Source organism: Molothrus ater, chromosome 31, assembly GCF_012460135.2.
Source record: "Molothrus ater isolate BHLD 08-10-18 breed brown headed cowbird chromosome 31, BPBGC_Mater_1.1, whole genome shotgun sequence".
Taxonomy (NCBI): domain Eukaryota; kingdom Metazoa; phylum Chordata; class Aves; order Passeriformes; family Icteridae; genus Molothrus; species Molothrus ater.
The window spans coordinates 434,232-457,511 of NC_071658.1; the positions used below are offsets into that span (position 1 = coordinate 434,232).

The 23,280-nt window shown below is 55.5% G+C and overlaps 1 protein-coding gene and 1 pseudogene across 1 annotated transcript; one reads left to right on the plus strand and one right to left on the minus strand.

Annotated features, from left to right (window-relative positions):
- Positions 1-4,812: 4,812 nt before the first annotated feature.
- Positions 4,813-5,776, minus strand: LOC118700539 (olfactory receptor 14J1-like; annotated as a pseudogene).
- Positions 5,777-14,461: 8,685 nt separating this feature from the next.
- LOC118700540 (serine/threonine-protein kinase pim-1-like) lies at positions 14,462-18,013 on the plus strand. Its single transcript, XM_036405076.2, has 6 exons — positions 14,462-14,477; positions 15,153-16,003; positions 16,251-16,301; positions 16,506-16,872; positions 17,488-17,664; positions 17,907-18,013. The coding sequence occupies exons 1-6, from the start codon at positions 14,462-14,464 to the stop codon at positions 18,011-18,013; spliced, it is 1,569 nt and encodes a 522-aa protein (XP_036260969.2).
- The last annotated feature ends 5,267 nt before the right edge of the window (positions 18,014-23,280 follow it).

Genomic DNA, 23,280 nt, shown 5'->3' on the forward strand with positions numbered 1-23,280 from the left:
CTCCTGCAGAGCCCGTGGCACCTGTGGGGCTGCACAGACAGCCCTGCCCTGGGCTCTGCCGGCCTCTGGGCCAGCAGAGAGGCCGGCCAGGGTTGGCCATGGCCAGGAACAGGCCCTGAGCCCTGCAGGAGGATGGAGCTGGGCCACAGCCAAACTCAGCCCAGGCCAAAGCTGGGCTCAGCAGCCAGGGCTGCCAAGGGCTGGGCACAGAGGCTGGCACTGACAAATGTCCTGGGCCTCCTCCCTGCTCTGTCCATGCCACCAAGGGCACAGAGCAGCCTCCTCTCTGGGCCACTTGCCTGTTTGCAATGCCTTGCACAGGCGCTGGCCCTACCGCACAAGGCCTGGCCTGAGTCCTGCCCCTGCACGCTCAGCCAGGCTGAGATGGACGCTGATGGTTTCTGGGCCAGACTCTCTGAGCCCGGCCCAGCTCCCTGCAAGCTCTGCCAGCTGCCCTGAGCTCTGGGCAGCACCAAGGGCCTCTCTGAGTCCAGCCCAGCCCAGCTGGCTCTGGCCCCACAGCTCTGCTCAGGCCAGGCTGCTCTGGGCACTGGCCCGACGGCCTCAGCCCCTGCCAAGGGCACAGCAGCAGCTGCAGCTGCCACAGGACTCAGCCCCAGACATGGGGGAAGGTGCTTGGCCAAGGCCAAAGGAGGCTCCCTGGCTGCCCTGCTCCCCTCGGCCTGAGGTGCTGAGAGCTCTGCAGCCCCTGCTGCCATCCCATCTGCCCAGGGCAGCACAAGAGCCCCGGCCTTGGGGCCCTCAAGAGCTGCTCCTGCTCCAGGCCCAGGGCCCATGCCAAAGCTGGGCCAGCCACAAAGCTGTGCCCATTTCTGTTCATTGCTGCTCCCATGGGCATCGATCCTCAGCCACTTGGAGTTGCTGATGAGTTTTATTACTCCAGAGGCCTCTTCTTTCTTGAGCTCTTCAGTTCAGGAATTCAGTGAGAAAAGCTCATAAATATTTGTTTGAAACACCTGAACAAGAAAAGCCCCTGGGAATAATTTAAGTTTTCAATTCTTCTCTGATTAGCTAGACAAATTTCAGAAGTGCATTCTAATGTCCAATTGATATTGACCCCCAGCACCTTCTAATGCAGTCTGAATAGATATGAAAATCAAGACCCTTGAATGGCTGACAATCAATCAAACTTTGTCTCTACCCCCTCTCCACAATTTCCCTCCTTCAACCCCTGGCACTCCTATGGATCAGGAATGGTGTGGCCAGCAGGAGCAGGGCAGGGATTCTTCCCCTGTGCTCAGCACTGCTTGGGCAGCACCTCGAGTGCTGTGTCCAGTTCTGGGCCCCCCAATTTAAGAAGGACATGGAGGGGCTGGAGTGTGTCCAGAGAAGGGCAACAGGCTGGGGAGGGGTCTGTGGGGAGCACAAGTCCTGTGAGGAGCGGCTGAGGGAGCTGGGGTTGTTTATCCTGGAGAAGAGGAGGCTCAGGGGAGACCTCATCACTCTCTACAACTCCTTGACAGGAGGGTGCAGCCAGGTGGGGGTCGGGCTCTTTTCCCAGGGAACAGTGACAGGACAAAAGGACACAGCCTTCAGCTGCACCAGGGGACATTTAGATTGGACATTGGAAATATTCTTGACACAATGGGTGATTGGGCATTGGAATGGGCTGCCCAGGGAGGTGGGTGAGTCACCGTCCCTGGAGGTGTTTAAGGAAAGACTGGATGTGGCACTCAGTGCCATGGTCTGGGTGACAAGGTGGTGTTGGATGCCAGGTTGGACTTGATGCTCTCCAAGGTCATTTCCAGCCTGGCTGATTCTCTGATGATTGTGACACTGCAGGGCCCTGGGGAAGCAAGGGGCCATTGTGACACTGCGGGGCCTGGTGGCACCAAGAGGACCATGGTGACACTGTGTACGACATGGCAGCACAGAACCAAGGGGCCATTGTGACACTGTGGGGCTGGATGGAAGCAAGGAGTCCATGGTGACAGTCTGGGTCCTGCTGGAACCACAGAGGCCACTGTGATACTGCAGGGCCTTGTGGAACCATGGGGCCATTGTGCCACTGCGGAACCAAGGAGACCCTTGGGAGAGACTGGGGACAATGGAATCAAGGGACCATTGCTCCATTGCAAGGACTCTGGGAACTGAGGGAACAATTGTGACCCTGTGGTGCCCCATGGAACCAAGGGTCCCTGGTGACGCTGCAGGATCTTGTGTCACCAGGGCTCCATTGTGACACTGCAGCACCAAGGAATTCATTGTGGCACTCTAAGGCCTCATGGAACCAAGAGGCCACTGTGACCCTGCAGGGCCCTGTGGAACCAAGGCGCCAGTTCTGCTCCTCAGGGACTCCTGGCATGAAGGAAACATGTTTGACGCTGTGGTGGCCCTTGGGACCAAAAGGCCATTGTGACACTGTGGAACCAAGGAGAGCATTGCTGCACTGCCAGACCTCATGGAACCAAGGAGCCATTGTGACACTGCAGGGCCTTAGGGGACCAGGGTGCCATTGTGACACTGCAGGGCCCAAGGATCCAAGGGACTTTGTGACGCCAAGGGGTCCCATGGAATCAAAGGGACATTGTGACACTGGGAGGCCTCATGGAATCATGGAGAGCATTGGGACACTCTGGGGCCTCAGGGAAGTGTGGTGACACCAAGTTGGCTGGGAGTGTTGATCTGCTGGAGGGCAGGAGGGCTCTGCACAGGGCCCTGGACAGGCTGGATCCAGGGCCCAAATCCAACAAAGTGAGGTTTAACAAGTCCAAGTGCCGGGTCCTGCACTTTGGCCACAACAAGCCCTGCAGCACTACAGGCTGGGGACAGAGTGGCTGGAGAGCAGCCAGGCAGAAAGGGAGCTGCAGGGACTGATGGACAGCAGGCTGGACATGAGGCAGCAGTGTGCCCAGGTGGGCAAGAAGGCCAATGGCTCCTGGCCTGGATCAGGAATGGTGTGGCCAGCAGGAGCAGGGCAAGGATTCTTCCCCTGTGCTTGGCACTGGTTGGGCAGCACCTTGAGTGCTGTGTCCAGTTCTGGGCCCCCCAATTTAGGAAGGACATGGAGGGGGTGGAGCGGGTCCAGAGAAGGGCAACAAGGCTGGGGAGGGGTCTGGAGCACAAGTCCTGTGAGGAGCGGCTGAGGGAGCTGGGGTTGTTTATCCTGGAGAAGAGGAGGCTCAGGGGAGACAAGGCAATGTCAGGGCACAGGCTGGACTTGATGATCTCCAAGGTCTTTTCCAGCCTTGCTCATTCTGGGATTCTCTGGAACCACCCTTGGAGCAGTTGCAGGATGAGCCCTGGGCCTCCTCTTCAGAAGCTCCAGCAGCCCAGGTCCCTCAGCTTCTCCTGCCAGCCCCAAAGCCCATCCTGTCAGTCCTGCAGAGCCTCTGCAGCTCCTCCTCATTGCCCAGAACAGGGAGCCCCAGAGCCAGACACAGCAGCTCAGATGTGCACCCCTGGCCTGGGGTGCCTCTGGCAAGGGAGCAGCACCAGGCACTGCAGGAGCGTGCAGACAATTCCTGCAGCACTTGTAGGATGATCCTGCTGCCCAAGGGACGTTCCCATGGGGCCAAGTCAGGAACTGCAATGGGGAGTGGGGCCAGAGAGGAAAGGGCAAACAGGGATGGGCAGTTTGCAGGAGAGGGAACAGGGCTGGGCTAGAGGAAGAAATTTGTAGCAGGAAGAGTGGAGAAAGCAAAGGAGAAACCAAGGAAATGGTCAGGGCAGTTTGGGGGTGGCTGCCAGGCAGCCCTGGCTCTGAGCAACAGCGTCTGCAGTGGCACAGGAAACTCCCAGCTGATGGGAACAAACTTTCTGGCTGACTGCAGAGACCAGGACAAAGCTGAGTGGTTTCCCTGGTGTCCCCCAGCCCTTGCTGGCCCAAGGGGTTGATGGCATTTGTGCTCCCTCAGGTTCATGTCCCCACAGCAACAGCATGGGGGTGCTCCCCCTGCTGTGTGCAATGCAAACTGGGGCTGCTGAGCCAGTGCTGCCGTGTCTGTGCCTGCAAGGATGGGGCACCTGTGTGAGCTGGGGGAGAGGCCAGGGCTGCAGAGGGGGGATGTTGTTGGCAGCTGCATGAGGACGCTCTGGGACGCTGCCCTGGGCTGTGCAGCGCACTGGGGATGGATCAGCCCCTGCTCTGCTGCTCCTTCCCATCTGCCCCAGGGCCCTTGCATTGTCCCAGCCATGCTGTTTGCCCCTAGCCTGCCCACGGCCAGCCTAGGGCTGCTCACGGGGGTTTCTGTACTGAGCATTGGCCTGGCCGTGTTCTTGAGAGAGCCTGGGCAAGGAGCCTGGAGCCCCCAGGGCCTGGCCTGAGGCGTCAGCGCTGCCCCAGCAGTGCCCATGGCCTGTCCCTGCTGCAGCCCCGGCACTGCCACCCCCAGGGCTGTGCCCGGCCCCGAGAGCACTCAGGCCCTGCAGCAACACCAGGGCCACCAGGGCAGCGGGGCAGGGCCACGGCAGCAGCACTGGCAACACCAAGTGCTGCTGCTGCTGCTGCTGGGCACAGCTGCTGGGCCAGCACTGATCTGCCCCAGCTCTGCACACAGACATTGCTGCTGCAGCTCCAGAGAAGGGAACAAAAGGGCATCTCTGCAGAAAACTCTTCTGGGTGATCCTTTAGTTCCCTTAAAGCCACCGAGAGCACAGCCCCTCATTGACACAGTCTGTGGCCACAGGGAAGGAGGAGAGTAACAAAATGAGAAATGGCAGAAACATTGACATTTATTTGTGGACAATATGAAAAAACTAAAACAAAAGGAAGAAACGCCACAACCAAAGCAACAAGAAGTATCAAAGATGACTTTTATTACAACTGATTTGCCAACACTGGCCAGCCATTTAATGTTTCTGAAGCCATTCAGTCAACAGTCTCCACACTGCAGCCTTGAGCTCCTGGTTCCTCAGGGTGTAGATGAGGGGGTTCAGGGCTGGAGTCACCACTGAGTACAGAACTGACAGGGCCAGATCCAGGGATGGGGAGGAGATAGAGGGGGGCTTCAGGTGGGCAAATGTGCCAATGCTGAGGAACAGAGAGACCACGGCCAGGTGAGGGAGGCAGGTGGAAAAGGCTTTGTGCCATCCCTGCTCAGAGGGGATCCTCAGCACAGCCCTGAAGATCTGCACATAGGAGAAAACAATGAAAACAAAACAACCCAAAAAAAGAAAAGCAGTAAAAGCAAGAAGCCCAAATTCCCTCAGGTATGTCTCTGAGCAGGAGAGCTTGAGGATCTGTGGGATTTCACAGAAGAACTGGCCCAGGGCATTGCCACGGCACAGGGGCAGGGAAAATGTATTGGCCATGTGCATGAGAGCAGTGAGAAAGCCACTGGCCCAGGCAGCTGCTGCCATGTGGGTACAAGCTCTGCTGCCCAGGAGGGTCCCGTAGTGCAGGGGTTTGCAGATGGACATGTAGCGGTCGTAGCACATCACAGTCAGGAGATAAAATTCTGCTGAGATGAAGAAGAGAAAGAAAAAGACCTGAGCAGCACATCCGGTGTAGGAGATGTCCCTGGTGTCCCAGAGGGAATTGTGCATGGCTTTGGGGACAGTGGTGCAGATGGAGCCCAGGTCAGTGAGGGCCAGGTTGAGCAGGAAGAAGAACATGGGCGTGTGCAGGTGGTGGCCGCAGGCTACGGCGCTGGTGATGAGGCCGTTGGCCAGGAGGGCAGCCAGGGAGATGCCCAGCAAGAGGCAGAAGTGCAGGAGCTGCAGCTGCTGCATGTCTGCCAATGCCAGCAGGAGGAAGTGCCTGATGGAGCTGCTGTTGGACATTTGCTGGGGCTGCAAATGGGCACCTGTTCATGGAGAAAGGACAGTGAAGTGTTGGAGCAGATACCTGTAACCGAAATCAAAGCCTTTTCCCAAATACCCTCCTCTGTAACACACAGACATGGTGTTTAGTATTCTCAAGATCTGGGGTTTTCTTTTTATGCTCCCCCCATGTCTCTCCTGATATTCTTGGATATCAGAAACGCTCAGCAATTCTGCTGCATTTTTGGAAAACAGAGCAAGTTCTGTGAGGCGAAGTGATGAGTGGAGAGTGAGGGGAGATGGTCTGACATTCTGACCTGTTCAGAATTTCTCTGGGTTTTAACCTTGCTCAGGTGGAGGGTGATCACCTTCCCATGCTCCCCCTTTAAAATGTCACCAGGCACTGCTGAGAGCAGATGGATCCAGCACAGCCCAGCTCCACATTTGCAGCCAAGGACTCACATTGCTCATTTCAACCCAGCAGCATTTTCAGTGTCACAACACCTCTGCCTTTGCCCATCAATCTCATAACTCAGAGATGCTCTAGGACAGGTTTGCACCCTGGATTGGAGCTCCCAGCTTGGACTGAAATCTCAGGGACACTTCCAAGTGTCCTTCTGATGGCATTGGACTGTGGGAGATGCAGCTCCTTCCCTGGCTGCACTGACAGCATTGCCCAGAGCCGGGCACTGGGGACAGCGTCACCCTGAGCCAGCTGTGCCCCCTGCCAGAGCCCCCAGGGCCGGGCAGCTGCCCCACAGCCCTGTGCTCTGCAGAGGGAACTGGGCCCGGGGCTGCAGAGCTGCCCCACAGCTCTGCTGCAGCTCTGCCTGCACAGGAGGGGCTGCACGCCTTGGAGCCCCGGCCCTGAGGGCAGAGGCTTGGCTGGGGCACAGGAGGGAGGGGGCTTGTTCAGAGGGAGGGGCTGCACTGGAGGGGCTCCTGTGGGCATCTCTAAACTCTCCCTGCCACAGCATTGCTGGGGTTTGTTTTCTCTCATTGCCCGATCTTCTCTCTGCTTCCTGCAGATTTTCCTCCTGCAGGTGTTTCCCTGTGCCTGATCTCTCCCTGCCAGCACTCACAGACCCCAAATCTCTGTGCACTCTCCTTGGCCCTACAGAACCCTGCCTGTTTGCAGGGCACTGGCTGGGGACAGGTTCTGTTTGCAGCTTGGAGAAAGGACAGCTCAGACTGAGCCTGATGGCTCCAGCAAAGGTGATGCTGCTGCTGTCCATGGGCAGAGTGGCTGAGAGCACATTAGGGATCTCCTGTGAACCTATTGATCACTAAAAGTAACAGTGTGGATCTCTCAGGCACTTTTCAAAATTCATAATTCATATTTCATATTTAGACTTTAATATTTAACACCCCTCTATAGTAAAATCAAGACAACCCCGACAAAGGGAAGAATGATGAGGGGACTCTATTGATATCAGAAGGCAAATTAATTACTTTATTATAATATATTCTTCTACACTATATTACACTGAATCTGTACAAGCACTCCACTCTACTGAATAGCATCTCATGACTGTCAGCCAACAGTCCAAACAGACACATGTGAATTCAATTGGTCAATGAATCAAAACACTCACACCAGAATCTAATACCGATTCCCTTCAGGTAAACTATCTTCCAAAATGCATTCCACTTGTGCACAACAAGAGGAAAATCAATTGAGATAAGAATTGACTTTCCTTTCTCTGAGGTTCCTCACTTCAATTCCCAGAAAATATCCTCGGGAAGCTGTGCCTTGCTTTTCTCTGTGAAGAGAAATGCAGCCACACCCCTCCCTGCCATTCTCCAGTAGAAGGAAACTGAATACAAAGTCTTAGGATATTTCCTCATTTTTATAAAATTCTTGCCTTGGAAATATTATATGACTGACCAGAACCCCTCAGCATGTCAGAGCTTCATGAGCATTTCACCTCCCCTGCACCAGAAATACTCAGACTTGTACTCACAGGCTCTGCAGGCATTGGGATGTTCCAGCTTGAGGAGATGGCTCCAGGAGCTGCAGCTGCATTGTCCTGCAGCCAGAGGTTCCTGTGCCAAGGGCTGGCAGTGATTGTGCCCCAGGCACTTCTCAGCCCCTTCCCAGCCCCGACTGATTGAAGCTCTCTGTGCCTCTGTGCTGTGCCCGGGCTGGCTGCAGGCAGTGCCCCAGCCCTGCTGGGCTGGCAGAAGAGCTGCTCATCAAGAGAAATGTGCTTTTGAAGCTCTTCTTGGTGACCAGGAGCTGCCTCTGTGCCAGGAGCCCAGCCCAGCTCAGCAGCACAGACACAGCACAAGGACTTTAATCAGCCTCTGGGGCTTTGTGCTCAGGCCCTGAACATCAGTCCCTGAGAGGGAGCTGAAGAAACCTCTCCAGAACTCCAAGGCAGAATCCAACTCCAAAGTTTCTTGGACTTTTAATGGGTCCCACTGAGGGACACAACTGAGCAAGTGTCCCCAGGCCCCAGGCAGAGCAGAGAACTGCAGGCAGTGATGACCGGTGGGGACAAGGAGAAGCCAAGTCTTGGTGCCCTGGGGCACAGCAGGATCTGTGCCACCAAGGGCTGGGAGGAGACACCTTGTCCTGAGGCCCTGGGGCCTCCTGGCACAGCCCCAGCCAGGCTGGGCACTGTCAGCCCCTTGTCCTGCCCTCAGCATCCCCCCCTAGCCCACATCCCAGTGGCCTCAAGGATCTGCTGGAAGGAGTCCCTGGGGAGCCTTGCTCAGCAATGGCCCTGGGGGCTCCTGAATGCTCCCTGCAGGGACTGCAGGTTTTTCAAAGGACTTTGGGTTTGGCTTTTGTCTTGGAGTCTCTGAGAGGTTTGTGCAATCATGGACACCAATTATCTGCTTTAACGAATCCCTTGAGAGCTTTGCACTGACACTCAGTGTGGCTTATTAATGCTTTGAGATACTCAAGGTTTTTTAAGGTACTTTGGGTTCTCCTTTCCGCACTGAGTCTCTGAGAAGTTTTTGTGCCATCCTGGCCTTCAGTTCTCTCCTCCAAGGAGTCCATGAGGAACCTGTGTTGGGATGGACCTCAGTGGGACCCATTCATGCTTTGAGACACTTTGGGGTTTTCTTCTGACTTTGACTCCTGGAAAGGTTTGTGCAATCTCCTCTCAGGCCCTGAGGTTCAAGGGCTCAGCTCCAAATGCATCACAGGGCTCATTAGGATGCAGCAAGTCCTGACAAACCATGGCTCTGCCTTGATTTCCCTCTAGTCTTGTTGAGTTCAGCAGGAAGTTTTCCTTTTACAGTTATGGATGGTATAAATAAGAAGCTTGACTAGGCCAATATTCAAGCAGCAATCAATTTATTAATTAATATGGTAAAGTATGAGCAATACAGTGCGTGGTACAGTGGGGGAAGTTTTCCCTCCAACTGCACACCAATAGGTGAGGCTTACAGGTATTTATAGGGGTACTCATCAGCTTTCTCAGAAGTTTCTATTCCAATTCTTACTCATAAGCAGTTTCTATTCCAAATTTTTACGTCACAATTCTATGTACTATTATGATTTAGCTTTTCTCAGGATATATCCCAGAAAGGAGTATCCCCAGATGGTGGTGGTCCGGTTTCCAAAAGAAGAAAGACGAATCCCATCTGGTGAGGTCCAGCTTTCCAGATGTGGGTCCTCCTTTTAATTGCAAAGACTATAAATCTAACAACAGTGATGTCCAGCTTCCCTTGGTTGAAACTAGAAATCCTTGAGGTGATGTTCATCTTCCTTTCTCAAGCTGTTTTTCTCTGCTTTATTAAGGCATGAGATAAGCATGTTTCCTTTATATATATTCCAAAGCTATAGTTTCAAGGATACAAGCAATGTTCTAAAATTATACTTCAAAAGGTTATTATTGCAGAACTCTTTAAGAATTAACTACAAGCAAGAAGCAACATTCTTTATGCTTTAATGCCAATGCTCCTAAATCAACCAAGGTTAATTGCAAACAAAAGATGGGTTCAAAGGACTTCTTCCATGCTTTACTTTCCTCAGTTATTATTAGAATTCACAACTGTCCCATTGTCGGTCTCCACACATATCGCAATCACAAATACACACATTGCCTGTCTGTACCTGACACGACACACAGCTTTGTATTTCACATCCCCCCGTGTCCCCCTGTGCTCCCCCGGGCAGGGAGCTTCTCTGGCCCGGGATGGCCGGGCCCAGCTGCCGGGCCTCGCCGGCAGCGGGCAGGAGCCGGCCCGGGCTGCGGGACACGGCGGGGGTGCCGGGCTGCAAAGCAGCTCTGGCTCCTGCCAGGGAGCTGTGGGCAAGGGGCTGCAGCCGTGCGGGAGGAAAGCCGCTGGGCCAGCCCCTAATGCTGCCCCGCAGAAAGGAAGGGCAGGAGGAAGCTGACAAATGAGCTTGGAACGTGGCAGTGCAGAGATGAAGGGACAAGTGCCCTTGGGGGCCGGGGGTCGGGGCCAGCCCTCGGGCACGGCTCCGAGCGGCTCCTGAGCCGGCCTAAGGGCTGCCTGTAAGGATTGCAGGCGGCAGCCGAGAGCAGCAGCGCCGGCAGTGCCGGCCGGGCCCCACGGCCATCTGCCTGTGCCTTCGCAGCCCGTGAGGGCCGCGGGCTCTGCAGCGCTGCTCCTGCTCCCACAGCCGGCCCGGAGCCTCAGGGCTGCCCCGCAGGCGCCGCGGCAGCAGCAGCGGCCTCAGGGCCCGGCCCGGGGCTCGATCTGCTCAGCCCGGGGGCAGAGCCACAGCAGGGGGGAAGGAGCTGAAGGAGCACCAGGGAGCCCGGGGAGAGACAGGCTGTGAGACAAGGCTCTGCCTATAATTTTAACAGCTTTTATTAACCTAATAACTATATACAACTAACTTAATAACTATATACAAGTAAAAAGTCAAGTTTCTTATGACAATTGTCACAGGCGTTTCTCACTTTGGACAAGATGTCCCAGGTCGAGCATTGGGCGCTGAGTCCTTTCCAGCTGGCCGGGGGCTGTTGATGTCTGGCGAGGCTGCAGAGGCTGCTCGAGCCCTGGGGCCCATGAGACCTGTCGAGGAGCTGTGCCTGGCCGGTGCTCTCCTGAGGCGGCAGGGCCTGGGTGTGAAGGGCAAGGGTGAGCTGCCACAGGTGCTGGCCCCAGCGCACCAGGACTCAAGCTCTTGTCCCACACTGGGCATGGCCATTCTCCCATGTTACTCCAGCTCCAAGCTCAGTTGTCCCATGTGCCAGTCCTCCTGCTCTATTCTGCCCCTTCCTTCTTACCCCAGATGCAAAATACCCATGCCACATTACCCAGCTCTGTACACAGAGCCCTACTCATCCCCCAGCTTGCATCCTGCAGATAATCAGCCCCCGTCGTCATTGACCCCCTTGGCCTGACAAGGCATACCTGACGCATCCTGTGTCCTGATCGCTGTACGATGCTGGTCATTACGGCCCCTCGAGATGTGTCCATCACCGTGCAGCAGGGTCACACTGGGTTGAGGAGGAGAGGGCAGCTGGCTGCAATGCAGGACCCAATCCAGCACACCCCAATAATCCAACTCAGGTCTCTCTGGAGACTGAAGGCACAGATTCCCCCTGGATAGTCAGCAATGCCATAAAGCCTCAGTCACCATTCTGTGTCCCCACCTTCATCACACCTACCTTGTTGTGTACCAGGAGACGCTGCAGCTGTGCACTTGTATGTGGGGAAGCCTTGATGTTCTGCATCGTGGAGCTGCTGCTCTGATGGTCCCCAGAGCTCTACAGCACATGGGGGACACTGGCAAGGACCAGCGGCCTCCTGTGGGATGGGGCACAGGACACTCAGTGCCCAGCCCTGTGGCATGCAGGACCTGATGTGATGCACCACATCACCCTGCTGTGCCAGGGAGGGCACTGGCAGTGCTGCCTGCAGGGGCATGTCCTGTCCACCTGCTGCAGGAGCCCCAAGCCCATCCCACCAGGCTGGATCTGCTGGCTCTGTCCCCATGGCCCGGTGTGCTGGCCATGGCACCAGGCAGGTCCCTGTGCACAGGACACCAACTGGCAGGAGCTGGGCTGTCCCAGCTGCAGGGATTGGTTTTGGGAACTCCTTTCACAGGAGGTACCCAATCCCCGTCTGTAGGATTGACAGGGGTAGCACGGTTGGGACGAATGGAGACGAGAGATCTCTGAAGCCAGGTTGTGGATGGTTTATTGCAAAGGGCGTGGGTGCAGGGCCCTGCTTGGAGCTGCCAGCCACAGCTCAGAGCAGGCCTGAGAGAAGAGAGGGGTAGAGAGGATGAGAGCGTAAGAGAGCAAAAGCATAAGAGAGTAAAAGGGGTATGAGGATAAAAGGCAAGAGCTAAGAGACAAGAGGTAAGAGTAAGAGCTAAGAGGTAAGAGCATAGAAAAGTAAGAGCTAAGTTCCCGTTACAATACAATAAATCATCTTCTGTGTTGAATATTCTGATTCTCATTTAACCACTCTAGTACAACATACAAATCCTATAGCATTTCCATGCAGCCTGTAAGAATCACTACATTACCATACTGTGCTACATTTTAAACCCTAAAAACTACTCTTTGGACCCCTTCTGCCAAGCTGGCAGGGTCTGCTCGGACCCTTGGACCAGTCTGCAAGCAGAAGGTCTTGTTTCATCAAAAGAAGATTACCTTCAGCCAGCCACACCATTGTTTTCCCATTGTTCAGTAACTAAGGGATCTTGAAGCTTGGTTTCATTTTAATCTCACTTATAGTTTCCATATTCTCAAAATCTTTTGCCAGGCAATCATATTTATAAGGCTTTCCTGTTTCATCTTCCCCAACAGCCCTCCAAGCCTGAGCTCAGACTGCAAACAGACGCAGCTCATCAGATGTGCTTTCAGCAGCCTTGGGACAGAGAGATGGGCCAGACAGGGCAGTGCAAGGCAAGGAATGCAAAAGCCCCCAGCCCTGGGGCAAGCACTGGCCCTCCACAGCTGCCCTCTGCCCCCCTGCCCTGCCCCATCCCCCCTGGCTGCTCTGCCCCAGCCCAGGTGCAGAGCCCTCCTTGCTGTGTCAGGGCTGCTCTGCACCCCAGGCGCTGGGGATGTGTCCTCAGGGCCCTCACCTTTGGCTGGGCGGTGGCCCCTTGCTGGGGGGCATCAGCTGCAAATATGGGAGTGTCTCGGAGTACCTGGGGAGGGCAGGAGTCACAGGTGTGTGACAGGGGACAAAGAACCTGTTCCTGTTGGAGGCAGCCCCCCCCAAAGCCATGGGATTGTAGCCCATGGCATCCCGCTGCCTGTAGCCCTTGGGATGAGCCCCCACAGCCCCTGCTGATGGGCAGGGCTGCCGAGGGGGCTCCCCACATCAGCCCCTCCCAAGCAGACACCGTCCCCCTGTGCCAGCACAGCGGGTCACTGCTGGCACCCATCTCCCCCCATGCCAGCCCCGCTGCCCCCGAGGCACTGGTGCTACTCACTGGCCAGGAACCTGCACGCTGAGCATGCGGTCACAGGACAGGCACGAGAAAGGGACTGGCAGCTGCCTAAGGAGGGTGAGGGAAGAGGGCTGGCTGAGCTCCTGGGGCCACAGCCCTGCAGCACACAGGCAGCAGCTCCCTGCAGCAGCCAGCTGCTGGGCAGCTCACTGCACAGGGTCACGGCCATTGCAGGGTGAACCGTGGGCTCTTGAGCCTGTTTCTCCCCATCCCCAAGGTGCTGGCTGATGCCAGGTGAAGGGCACAGGCACCCATGCCACCATCCCAAGCAGCTCCTGCAGCGCTTTCAGTCCCTCTCTGGCACCAAAGCTCCCCCGTGTGCACGGCCAGGAGGGCAGGGCACGACCCAGCTCAGGGGCATGGTGTGTGACAGCCCTGCCTGGCAGGAGCAGTTGCCATCGCTGTCCCCAAAGCCATCAGAATCTCCATTGCACTCACTTCTTAATCCCAGCAGCGTTTTCACGCAACAGCCTATCCTCGAGTTCCTCCATGTTCCTGTTCCAGGAGTCCTCCCGGTTTTTACGGAAAGTCTTCAGCTCCAGGCGATCCAGCTGGGAACAGGTGCACAGCCTCAGCCAGCTGCTCCAGGATGTGACATGGAGCTCTCCAGGGAAAAGCTGGGAGGGGGATCCTCAGAGGGATGCTGCCTCAGGCTGTCAAGTCCCAAAGGTGCCAGTTCCTCGTGGTGGAGACAAGGTACCCCTCACCTTGTCTTCAATTGCATCACTGAACTGCTGCTGCGTATTGTTCCAGTGCTGCTCCTGGCCTGAAATCTGGCTCTGCAACTCCTGCATCCTCTCATCCAGCTCCTTCATGTTCTCTTCACACTGGCTGCAATTGACTTTGCTGTCCAAGGCAGCTTTGTCCGCCATCTAGCAGAGGGGAATGGCAGGAGAGCAGTGGGGAAAGGGATGAGGAACGCCAGACAGGGCCAGCGTGTGAGGAGCGGAGGGAGGAGTGCTTCTGAGACAGAGTAGAAATTTTCCAGAGTAGAAATCCATTTTGATTTAGGTGAAATGTACATCTTTGAGTCTGTGGTTAGAAAACATAGCTATGTAGCCTGACTGCAAAGCCTAGGCTCAGGGAATCTGATTCAGTGAAGGACAGAGATAGGGGCGGGGGGACGGGACAGGACAGAGGGTGATAAAGAGAGACAGAGAGACTGCTGTGAAAGCAGGTCAACCTGACCTAAGAATTCTTTCTGATAAAGAAGAACTAGTGGCAAATGTCACGCGAAATTTGTAAAAATGAATATGTATGAACCTATTGTGAAATTGTATGGATATGTATTTGAGAGGGATAAAAAGGAACCTGAAGTTCCCAGAGGTACGCATGCCTTTTAAGAAGAGTAATCTCTGCATGCATCCAGCACTGTAATAATAAACATACCGGCTTTACAACTTTCACAAAGTTGTGGAGTTTTTGGCTATCTCCGCAAACCAGACCCCTTTTGGAGGTTTCCTCCCCAAATTTGCCCTAAGCCAGCACAAACAGTCATCATGAAAGTTTCACCAGTGGCATAATTTCCTGCTGGCAAATCTTGTGACAGAAGCTTGACCTTGTTCTCCATGAGACATTCTTGGGAAGAGAGACAGGAGAAGATTCCTGGAAAACTGAAACAGCTTTCCAGAAGTGAAATGAAAATGAAAGAAACAATCCAAGATCTTTTCCTCTATTTATTTCTATGCTCCCCTTTTCCATGTTGCACTACTTCTCCATCCCAGGAATTCCAGATGCACCGCACCTCTAAGATCGGTGACTTAGTGATTTTTAGACACTCGAAAATACCATGAGCCACACACAGAGTTTTCCTTCCCCTGGTTTTACTGGAAGGCAACACTGGAGCTGTAAGTGCAGTGCTGGAGTCAGGTAGGAATCCTACACCAAGGGAAGGTGTCCCGACAGTGTTTGACCCTCAGCCAGGCCAATGCACAGCAGCAAGTGAGGGGATTGCTGTGCCAGTGTGCAGGAGTCAGGGCTCTGCATCTGGGCTCAAGGCTGCAAAGTTCCCGTGTTTGGACAGACTCAGGGGCTGTGCTCAGGGCGCGCGGGGCTCGAACGTGCGGCTCGTGGGGCGAGCGGGGAACGAACACGGGGACGAACGGCCCCGGTGCTTCAGTTGCAGCAGCGGCAGCGGTGACAGCGGCAGCGGCGGCAGCAGCAAAACGGATATTCGAGAGCACTCTTTCTCTTTCTCTCTTTCTTCCTCTTTCTCTCTCTTTCCCGCTGTCGGGCACCTTCTTCCGGGGTCCCTTGCCCGGCGTCCCTCTCCTCTCCCCGCCTCCCTCTCCCCTGCCGGGCCGGGCCATGCCCCCGGCCCGTGCCCGGCCCCGGGCGGGGCTGCCCCGTGCCCGGCCCCGGCCGTCCCACCGTTGTCTGGCCTCCGCCCGGCTCTGGCCGTGCTGGCGGTGGCGCTGCTGGGCGGGCATCAGTGCTTGGTGCGGGGGCGGCATCGCTGCCCTTCGGCTCCGCCTGGCCCGAGCCCGGCCCCGGCCGCGACGTGAAGTCCCGTCCCGATCCCGGCCCCGGCCCCGGCCCCGGCCCCGGCTCCTCCCGGGGCCTGCGGAGGACACACGCGGGGCGGCCGCTCCCGCCGCCTCCGCTGCGGCTTCCCCGGCCCGAGCTCCGCCGCTCGGCAGCGCGGCCGCCGGCCCCGAGCCGCCGGGGCCCGGAGAGGGTGGGGATGCCCGGCCCGGGCCGCTCGAGGGGCGCTCGGGGGCCGTTGCTGGCCCCGGGCCGAGCGCTGACAGCCGCGTCTCGCCCGCAGGGAAGGCGCAGGAGGCCCTGCAGGAGCGGTACTGTGTGGATTCGCTGCTGGGACGCGGTGGCTTCGGCAGCGTCTGCTCGGGGACGCGGCTCTCGGACGGCGCCCCGGTGAGCGGCGGGGCCGGCGGCGGGCGGAGGGGGGAGGAGGAGAAGGAGAAGGAGAAGCAGAAGGAGGAGAAGGAGAAGGAGAAGGAGAAGGAGAAGGAGAAGGAGAAGGAGAAGGAGAAGGAGAAGGAGAAGGAGAAGGAGAAGGAGAAGGAGAAGGAGGAGAAGGCGGACAAGGAGGAGAAGGGCGGAGGATGGGGCTGGGCAGGACGGGCGGCGAGCTCAGCCCGCTGCTCTCCCTCGCTCGCAGGTGGCCATCAAACGCGTGCCGCGGGATCGCATCCAGCACTGGGGCGAGCTGGTGAGTGAGCAGGGCCAGCGGCAGCAGCCGGGCCGGGCCGGGCGGCGAGGAGCCGGGGCCCGGCAGGGAGGGAGCCACCGGGAGCCCTGCGGGGAGAGCAGGCGTGAGCTGAGCGGGGCGTGCAGAGCGTCCCGGGCTGGCTGAGGGCTCCCAGAGCCCCGGCACGGCCTCAGCCCCACTGACGGCACCGCGCTCCTCCCGCAGCCCGACGGCAGCAGCGCGCCGCTGGAGATCGTGCTGCTGGCCAAGGTGTCCCGTGGCTGTGCCGCTGTCATTCAGCTCCTGGAGTGGCTCGAGCTCCCCGACAGCTTCCTGCTGGTGCTGGAGCGTCCGGAGCGGTGCCAGGAGCTCTCGGGTTTCCTGGCGGAGCGGGGGTTCCTGCCAGAGGAGGAGGCGCGGGCGCTGTTCCGCCAGGCGCTGGAGGCCGTGCGGCACTGCACTGCCTGCGGGGTCCTGCACAGGGACATCAAACCAGAGAACATCCTGCTCGACCTGGCCAGCGGGCAGCTGAAACTCATCGACTTTGGCTGTGGCGCCTTCCTCCAAGACACAACCTACACCCAGTTTGCAGGTGAGCCCTTGCAGGGGATGCTCCTGGGCATCGCATGGCCCAGCCTGGGTGCAGCACCGGGGCTTCCCCCTATTGCAGCCGGGATGGGATTGATGCTGCAGCCGAGTTGATTTGGGTGGGGTGTGAGGGGGGCCAGCTGCCGGCCCTGCCGACAGACTTCAGCACCCGCTGTGGCCTGGGCTGGGGCTGGAGCTGGGGCAGCCAGCCCGACAAAAACCCCCATGGGGGTAGCAGAGAGGGGGGTCTGACCCCGTGCCCCGGATGGTTTGGTGTGCAGGTGAGGAAGGGCTTGGACTGCTCTGCTCCCCTTGTTTGCCTTGGCTTATTAACATTTTTGGGGGCCATGCAGGTGGGGAGGAGAGTGGGTTTTCTCCACCGCTGAGTGGGTTTTTCCTTTGTGTGTCATGGTTAGGCCTTCCCAGGGTTTCTGCTGCCCTCTTCCAGCACCAGTGGCTTCTTTTCCAGCCCCGAGTTTGTACACATGTCCCAGGTGCTGGCGAGAGGGCAGCGCTCATCCCATGTGGCTCTGGGGCAGCCCCCACATGGCCAGGGATGCTGGGGCCGGGCTCTGGGAGCAGCAGCATCCCCCTGCTGAGCTGTGTCTGTGTTCCACAGGAACACTGTCCTACAGCCCACCAGAGTGGATCCAGCACCAGCGCTACCACGGCGAGGCAGCGACGATCTGGTCCCTGGGCCTCCTGCTGTGCCACCTGGTCATGGGCAAGCACCCGTTCAGGAGGGGCCAGGAGATCATCCGGGGGCGGATCTTGTTCCCACGATGGCTCTCTCAAGGTGGATCCTCATCTCTGGGCACGGGGGGAATCCCAGTGCTGGGAGACAGCAGTGGGCTCGTGGGCATCCCGCTCTGGCAGCTGCTGAGGAGGTGGCACAGGTCCTGCTCTCCTGCTCTCCTCCAAACAGAGCATCCATGGGGAAGTTTAGGCCCAGCTCTGGGCACACCCAGCATGGCCTGGGCACGGGAACAGGGGGACAACTTCTCCAGCTGACTGGTGATTTCTGGTTTCTCTCCCCAGAGTGCCAGGATATCATTAAGAGGTGTTTGTCCATGCAACCCTCGGACAGGCCATCTTTAGAAGAGCTTTTCTGCCATCCTTGGGTGCAGGGTGTTCCTCTGCCCTAGAAGATGGGAGAGATCCACGTGCACAGTTGGATCCAGGGCCTAGCAAGTACCAGCTCCACACATCTCTTGGCACTCAGTGGCAAAGAAACCAGGCTGGTTTTGTGCTGCCTGTAGCTCTGAGCAGGGGTCATCAGAAGGGAACACGCAGCTCTTGGGCTGGAGCTGAGCTGGAGACCTGGTGTGGCAAGCACTGGTGGCCACCATACCCCTGGTTTGGTTTGTCTGGTTCATGGATGACTGGGGCCCTGGGCAGAGCCCTGACAGCCTGGTCTGGCCTTAGGGAAGGAGAAGGAGCCCCTGGAGAAGCTGTACCAGGTGGGGCTGCTGCTGGAGACACCAAGGACAACCTCAAGGGTGACAATCTCTTCCTTGGCCTGGCCAGCTGAAGATGATGGACTTGGATTCTGGCACCTTCTTCAAAGCCAGGCTCCAGGCCCAATTTGCAGGTGAGTCCACAGGCAGGGGGATGCTCCCAGATCTGGGCCTGGCACGGCCTGCCTGGGCACCAAAGGTTCCCCCTTTGCTGGGGCAGATGCAATGAATTCTTCAGTCGCTGCCCAGCTGCTTTTTGGCTCTGGGCAGCTGCTGAGGGCTGGATGTGCCGTGGCAGGCTGCAGGCTGGGCACATGTCCTGCCCTCCTGCTCTGCTGCCAAAGGCAGCAGGGATGGGCAGCTCTGGGCACAGCCCTGGGCACAGCCAGCATGGCCTGGGCACCGCAGGCCTTGGCACAAGGGCACAGGAGCCTTCAGCTGATGGGCGGTTTCTGCTTTCTCTCCTTGCAGCCGGGCTCTGCGGCTGCTGAGGCTGCTCTGGGCTCTGCCAGGGCTCTGCTGGGCTCAGCACTGGGCCCAGCTGGGCTGGCTCTGCCCTCACATTGCTCTGACAGCTCTGCATCAGACGAGCCCATTGCGAGCACAGCGCCTGAGCTTTCTGCTTTGGCAGGTGAGTGAGACTCTGCTGCAGGCCCAGAGATTGCAGCTGGGGACACACATCCAACTGGCAAGGACCCAAACTCTCCACAGTCCCAGCTGAACACCTGGATCTCCCCAGGATGTTCTGTCTGTCCCACTCTTCATTCCTTTTTGGCTGGAATTGTGCAGTTGCACTTTCTTCCTCCTCTAGAAGTGCCACGAGTGGGCCAAAGCTGGCGAGTGGGCCGTGCTCCTGAGGCAGTGCAGTCTGGAGCTGGTGGATGGAGAATTGCCCTTCTGCACTTCCACACCAGAGCAAAAAGCTGTCAGTGGGACTTTGTGTCTTTAAGAACCCCCTGACAGTTTCAGCAGGAATGTGCAGCTCATTTCCAGGCTGAGAAGGAAGGGCATCTTCTAAAGGATTTGGGGTTTGACAGAGTTTCCATTCCCAGTCCTGCTTGGAGCTGGAAGGGCGCAAAGCAATTTCCTCTTGCTTCACAACAATTTCACCACATTTGAAAAAAACAATGTTGGAAACAAACCCCAGAATCTTTTTTTAAAAGATTACTGAGGCCAGTAACATGCATCAATGCCATCAGCACATTTATAAAGTAAATACCTGAGTTCTCTTTTTCAAAATATCAGTTATAGAATATTAATCCCAAGGTTTCCAGGTGTGAGGTGCCTGGCTTTGTCTAGCCCTCGCTGCTGGACCAAAGGCGGCAGCTGTGGTGTTTTACCTCAAAAATACCTTTGGCCGGCTGGGTGCTGTAGCTGGGCACTCGGAACAAATCCAGGCAAAGTAGGAACTCAGTTTACCTTTGATGGAAAAGGTTCAGGTGACGGTGAAGAGAAAGGAGTGGGTTCTATTGTACAGTCTTAATTCAGAGTTTTATTTCAGCATGGTAGACCTCTGAATGTGGTAACAGCTCGCAATAGAACTCCAGGCCGCATGGTCTCGTGTCCTTTTTAGCCCCGGGCACAGGGGGAGGGAAGGGAAAGGTGAGGGCGAACCAGGTGTGAGGAGGGGAAGGCTCAAGGGATATAGACGCTTGGACAGGCCAATGAGCCCAGATCTGAGGAGCATCTTTTGAACTTATGCCAATCACACGATGCCTTGCTGGAATATTAAGATTGATTGACAAGCTCTTAGGCAGGAGGGCAAAAGGGGGAGGGGAAAAGGTTGGCACACCTGAAGGGGTTGGGATAGGTGAAACAGGAAATCACACTGCAACATCTCCCCCAATTTTGTTTAAAAAGAAGAGGACTGGGTTTGTGGTGCAGAATGCTTGCCAAACCATGGTTGGTAAATTGGTTCCTCCTCTACAGGAGGTTCAGTGCTTTCCACTGAGGGTTCCATGTCATCCATTGGATCACTAAGGGCTTCCAAATGGTAAACTTCAGGAGGGGGAGATGAGCTTGAAATCAACTTGAGAACCATGCGTTTGCCTAGTCCAAAAACAATGCTAACAACTACAACAATGATAACTATTACAAACAATACTAAAACCACAGTTTTCAGAATAGATCCCAACCAGCCCAAGAGTCCCCAGCCTTTGAACAGTGCACTCAGCCAGTCGTCAGTTTCTCTCTGATGTCGCTCACCATGGTTTTTATCTTGTCGATCGTGGCATTGATGTTCTCTGCCTCTGATGACAAATTGAGGCAGCAGAGACCTTCAAATTCTTCACAGCGATGGTTGTGCAAAAGGAGCAAATAATCTATGGCTGCCCTATTCTGAATGGTGGCTTGCCTGGTAATTTCCTCATCTGATAAGAGGTCACTCAGGGCAGTCGAAGTAAGGTTTGCCTGTTTTGCAACCCAACATTCCAATGGGCCTAATTCTCCCATGCTTTTTGCTGCTGAGACCCACGGCAGAAGGACTGTAATTGCGGTGGCTTTAGGTCTAGACCAGTGAACAATTTCCGAATTACAGTCAGGGTCTAATTGCCTTAGGTGTCTCTTTTGGATAGCCAATGTATGTGTGCTGTTTTTTGTTTGCCAATGAATTAGGTTTGTTCGATTTGGGGTTAACAGGCTCAGCTTGCCAAAGGTACGTGGACCTCCGAGCAGACGAGGAGGGAGACCTGCCCATGCTCTGTCTCCACATATTAAAAACATACCTTTTGGGAGTTCACGAGGCTTATAATCACCACCTGATGAGTGCGTGACTAGGACTGAATTTTCACACCAGTTTTTGTCTGTATAGTGTGGGTTGCTAGGGTCAGGATAGGTGTTTCTTTTAGCTTCCTGATATGGTAATCGGGAATTGAATTTAAAGTGAATGCAAAAGGTTGCATTCATGGAGCCTAAGAGATGGAACTCTTGTGGCTCCCTTTCTGGCACTGGTAACTTTCTCGCCCACTCCTGCCAAAACAGTAAAGGATTGTCAGCAGGATAGCGGCCAGGAGAAGGTGCGAGTAAGTTAACTTCATTTAAAGCATTCCACATTTCATTTGGGAACTCTGAGGATTTAAAGGGAACTCCCACCAGGCAAGTTGAGAGGGGGTCAGAGGCCGTTGCTGTGGAGAGACAAATGTGATCTTGTCCAAGGGCTCTGGCCAAGGTGGTCCATACATTCGCTTTGGGCTGAGGGACTATCCAGGAGATCGCTGGAGAAATGATCGTGAGTAGGATGAAGAGCAGGCTCGGTCTCAGGGCGTCTTGAGACTGCACACGAACAGTGGGATCTAAACCGGTAAAGGGAAACTTAAGACAAACATATATTACAAACTATTCCAGATAGGAGGCTTAAATGGAATTTCCTCCAGAGAACGCATGCAGCGTTTCCTTCTCCAGGCAGCATTGGCAACCTGGGGCGCTTCTGTCGATTTCTCTGAGACCTTGGGAACATAGGGCCTTACCCATTTGGAAGGAACCCACTTTAACCCAGAGGGGGTGGACACACAGGCATATCCACGTCCCCAAGCAACCAATTTCTAAGGTCCCACTGTCTTCCAAGTCTCAGGGTCCTTTACTAAAACAGGAGGCTTTTCTTTCAACATCATATGACTGCTCCCCCCAAAGTGGCGCAGGATGGGGCAGGTTCAGGCTGTCAAAGGAACAATTCAGAAAATTGATTGTGAACAGCACCCTGGACAACCGGATGTGGGGGGGTTCGATCTTCAGAACTTGTTGCTGCTGGTCCAGGACTCTTTTAATATTGCAGTGAGTCCTTTCTACAATGGCTTGACCTGTAGGGGAGTAGGGGATGCCAGTTTTCTGCTCTACTCCCCATTGCTGCAGGAAGCTCCCGAACTCCTTGGATTTATAGGCAGTGCCCATTATCAGTTTTCAACTCCTTGGGGATGCCCATGAAAGAAAAAGCCTGTAAGAGGTGCTTAATGGCATCATTAGATGACTCTCCTGTGTGGGCAGAGGCATAGACTGCTCCAGAAAAGGTATCTACACTAACGTGAACGTATTTCTGCCGTCCAAATGACTGTATGTGTGTAACATCTGTTTGCCACAGTTCACAACTGTTCAACCCCCCAGGGTTTGCTCCCGTACTCACTGTAGGGAGTGCATCTTGTTGGCAATTTGGGCATGTGGCCACAATCGCTTTGGCCTGTTCTCGAGTGATGTGAAACTGACGATCCAGGCCAGGTGCATTTTGGTGGAAAAGCTGGTGGCTGATTTTTGCCTGTTCAAAAACATTTGGGAGAGTGGCCATCACTGCAGGTGCAGCAAGGGCATCTGCCCTTCTGTTGCCTTCAGCGATAAACCCTGGCAAGTGGGTGTGTGACCTGAAGTGCATCACGTAAAATGGTTGCTCTCGGTGAGGGACTAACTTTACAAGTTTTGAGAGCAATTCAAAAAATGTGATGTTAGACACTTCTCGCAGTATTGCTTCATCTGCCCTGGAGACTACTCCTGCCACATATGCAGAATCCGTTATCAGATTGAATGGTTCTGAGAACCTTTCAAAAGCCCTAAGAACAGCAGCCAATTCAGCAACCTGAGGTGAACCTTCCACCTCAGCAATGTCCGTCTCCCACTGCTGGGTTTGAGGATCCTTCCAAGTCACAACAGACTTGTGGGACCTCGTGGACGCATCTGTAAAGACAGTCAGGGCCTTTTTTAAAGGTCTCCTACTCAGAGCACTTCTCAATTTCAGAATAAATTGAACATCTTGTTCAAACATTTTGTGGGCAGGGCAGTGGACAGAAATTTGTCCTGAGTAGGAATCCAGAGCAAACTGCAACACTTCATTTTCTCGAAACAATTGTTCCAATATTTGCATAGAATTTTGACCTGATTTTAACTCAATTGGAATGTGAATGCACTCAAAGTCACATCCTGCTAACTCCCTGATCCGAGTCCTTGCTTTCCGGATCAGTTCTGCTACCAGCTCC

What these genes read in the sequence shown, in the direction of transcription:
- LOC118700540 (XM_036405076.2), top strand. An exon ending in GGCTCTCGGACGGCGCCCCG is followed by an intron (nt 16,004 to 16,250) that starts GTGAGCGGCGGG and finishes CCTCGCTCGCAG; the next exon opens with GTGGCCATCAAACGCGTGCC. An exon ending in TCCAGCACTGGGGCGAGCTG is followed by an intron (nt 16,302 to 16,505) that starts GTGAGTGAGCAG and finishes CTCCTCCCGCAG; the next exon opens with CCCGACGGCAGCAGCGCGCC.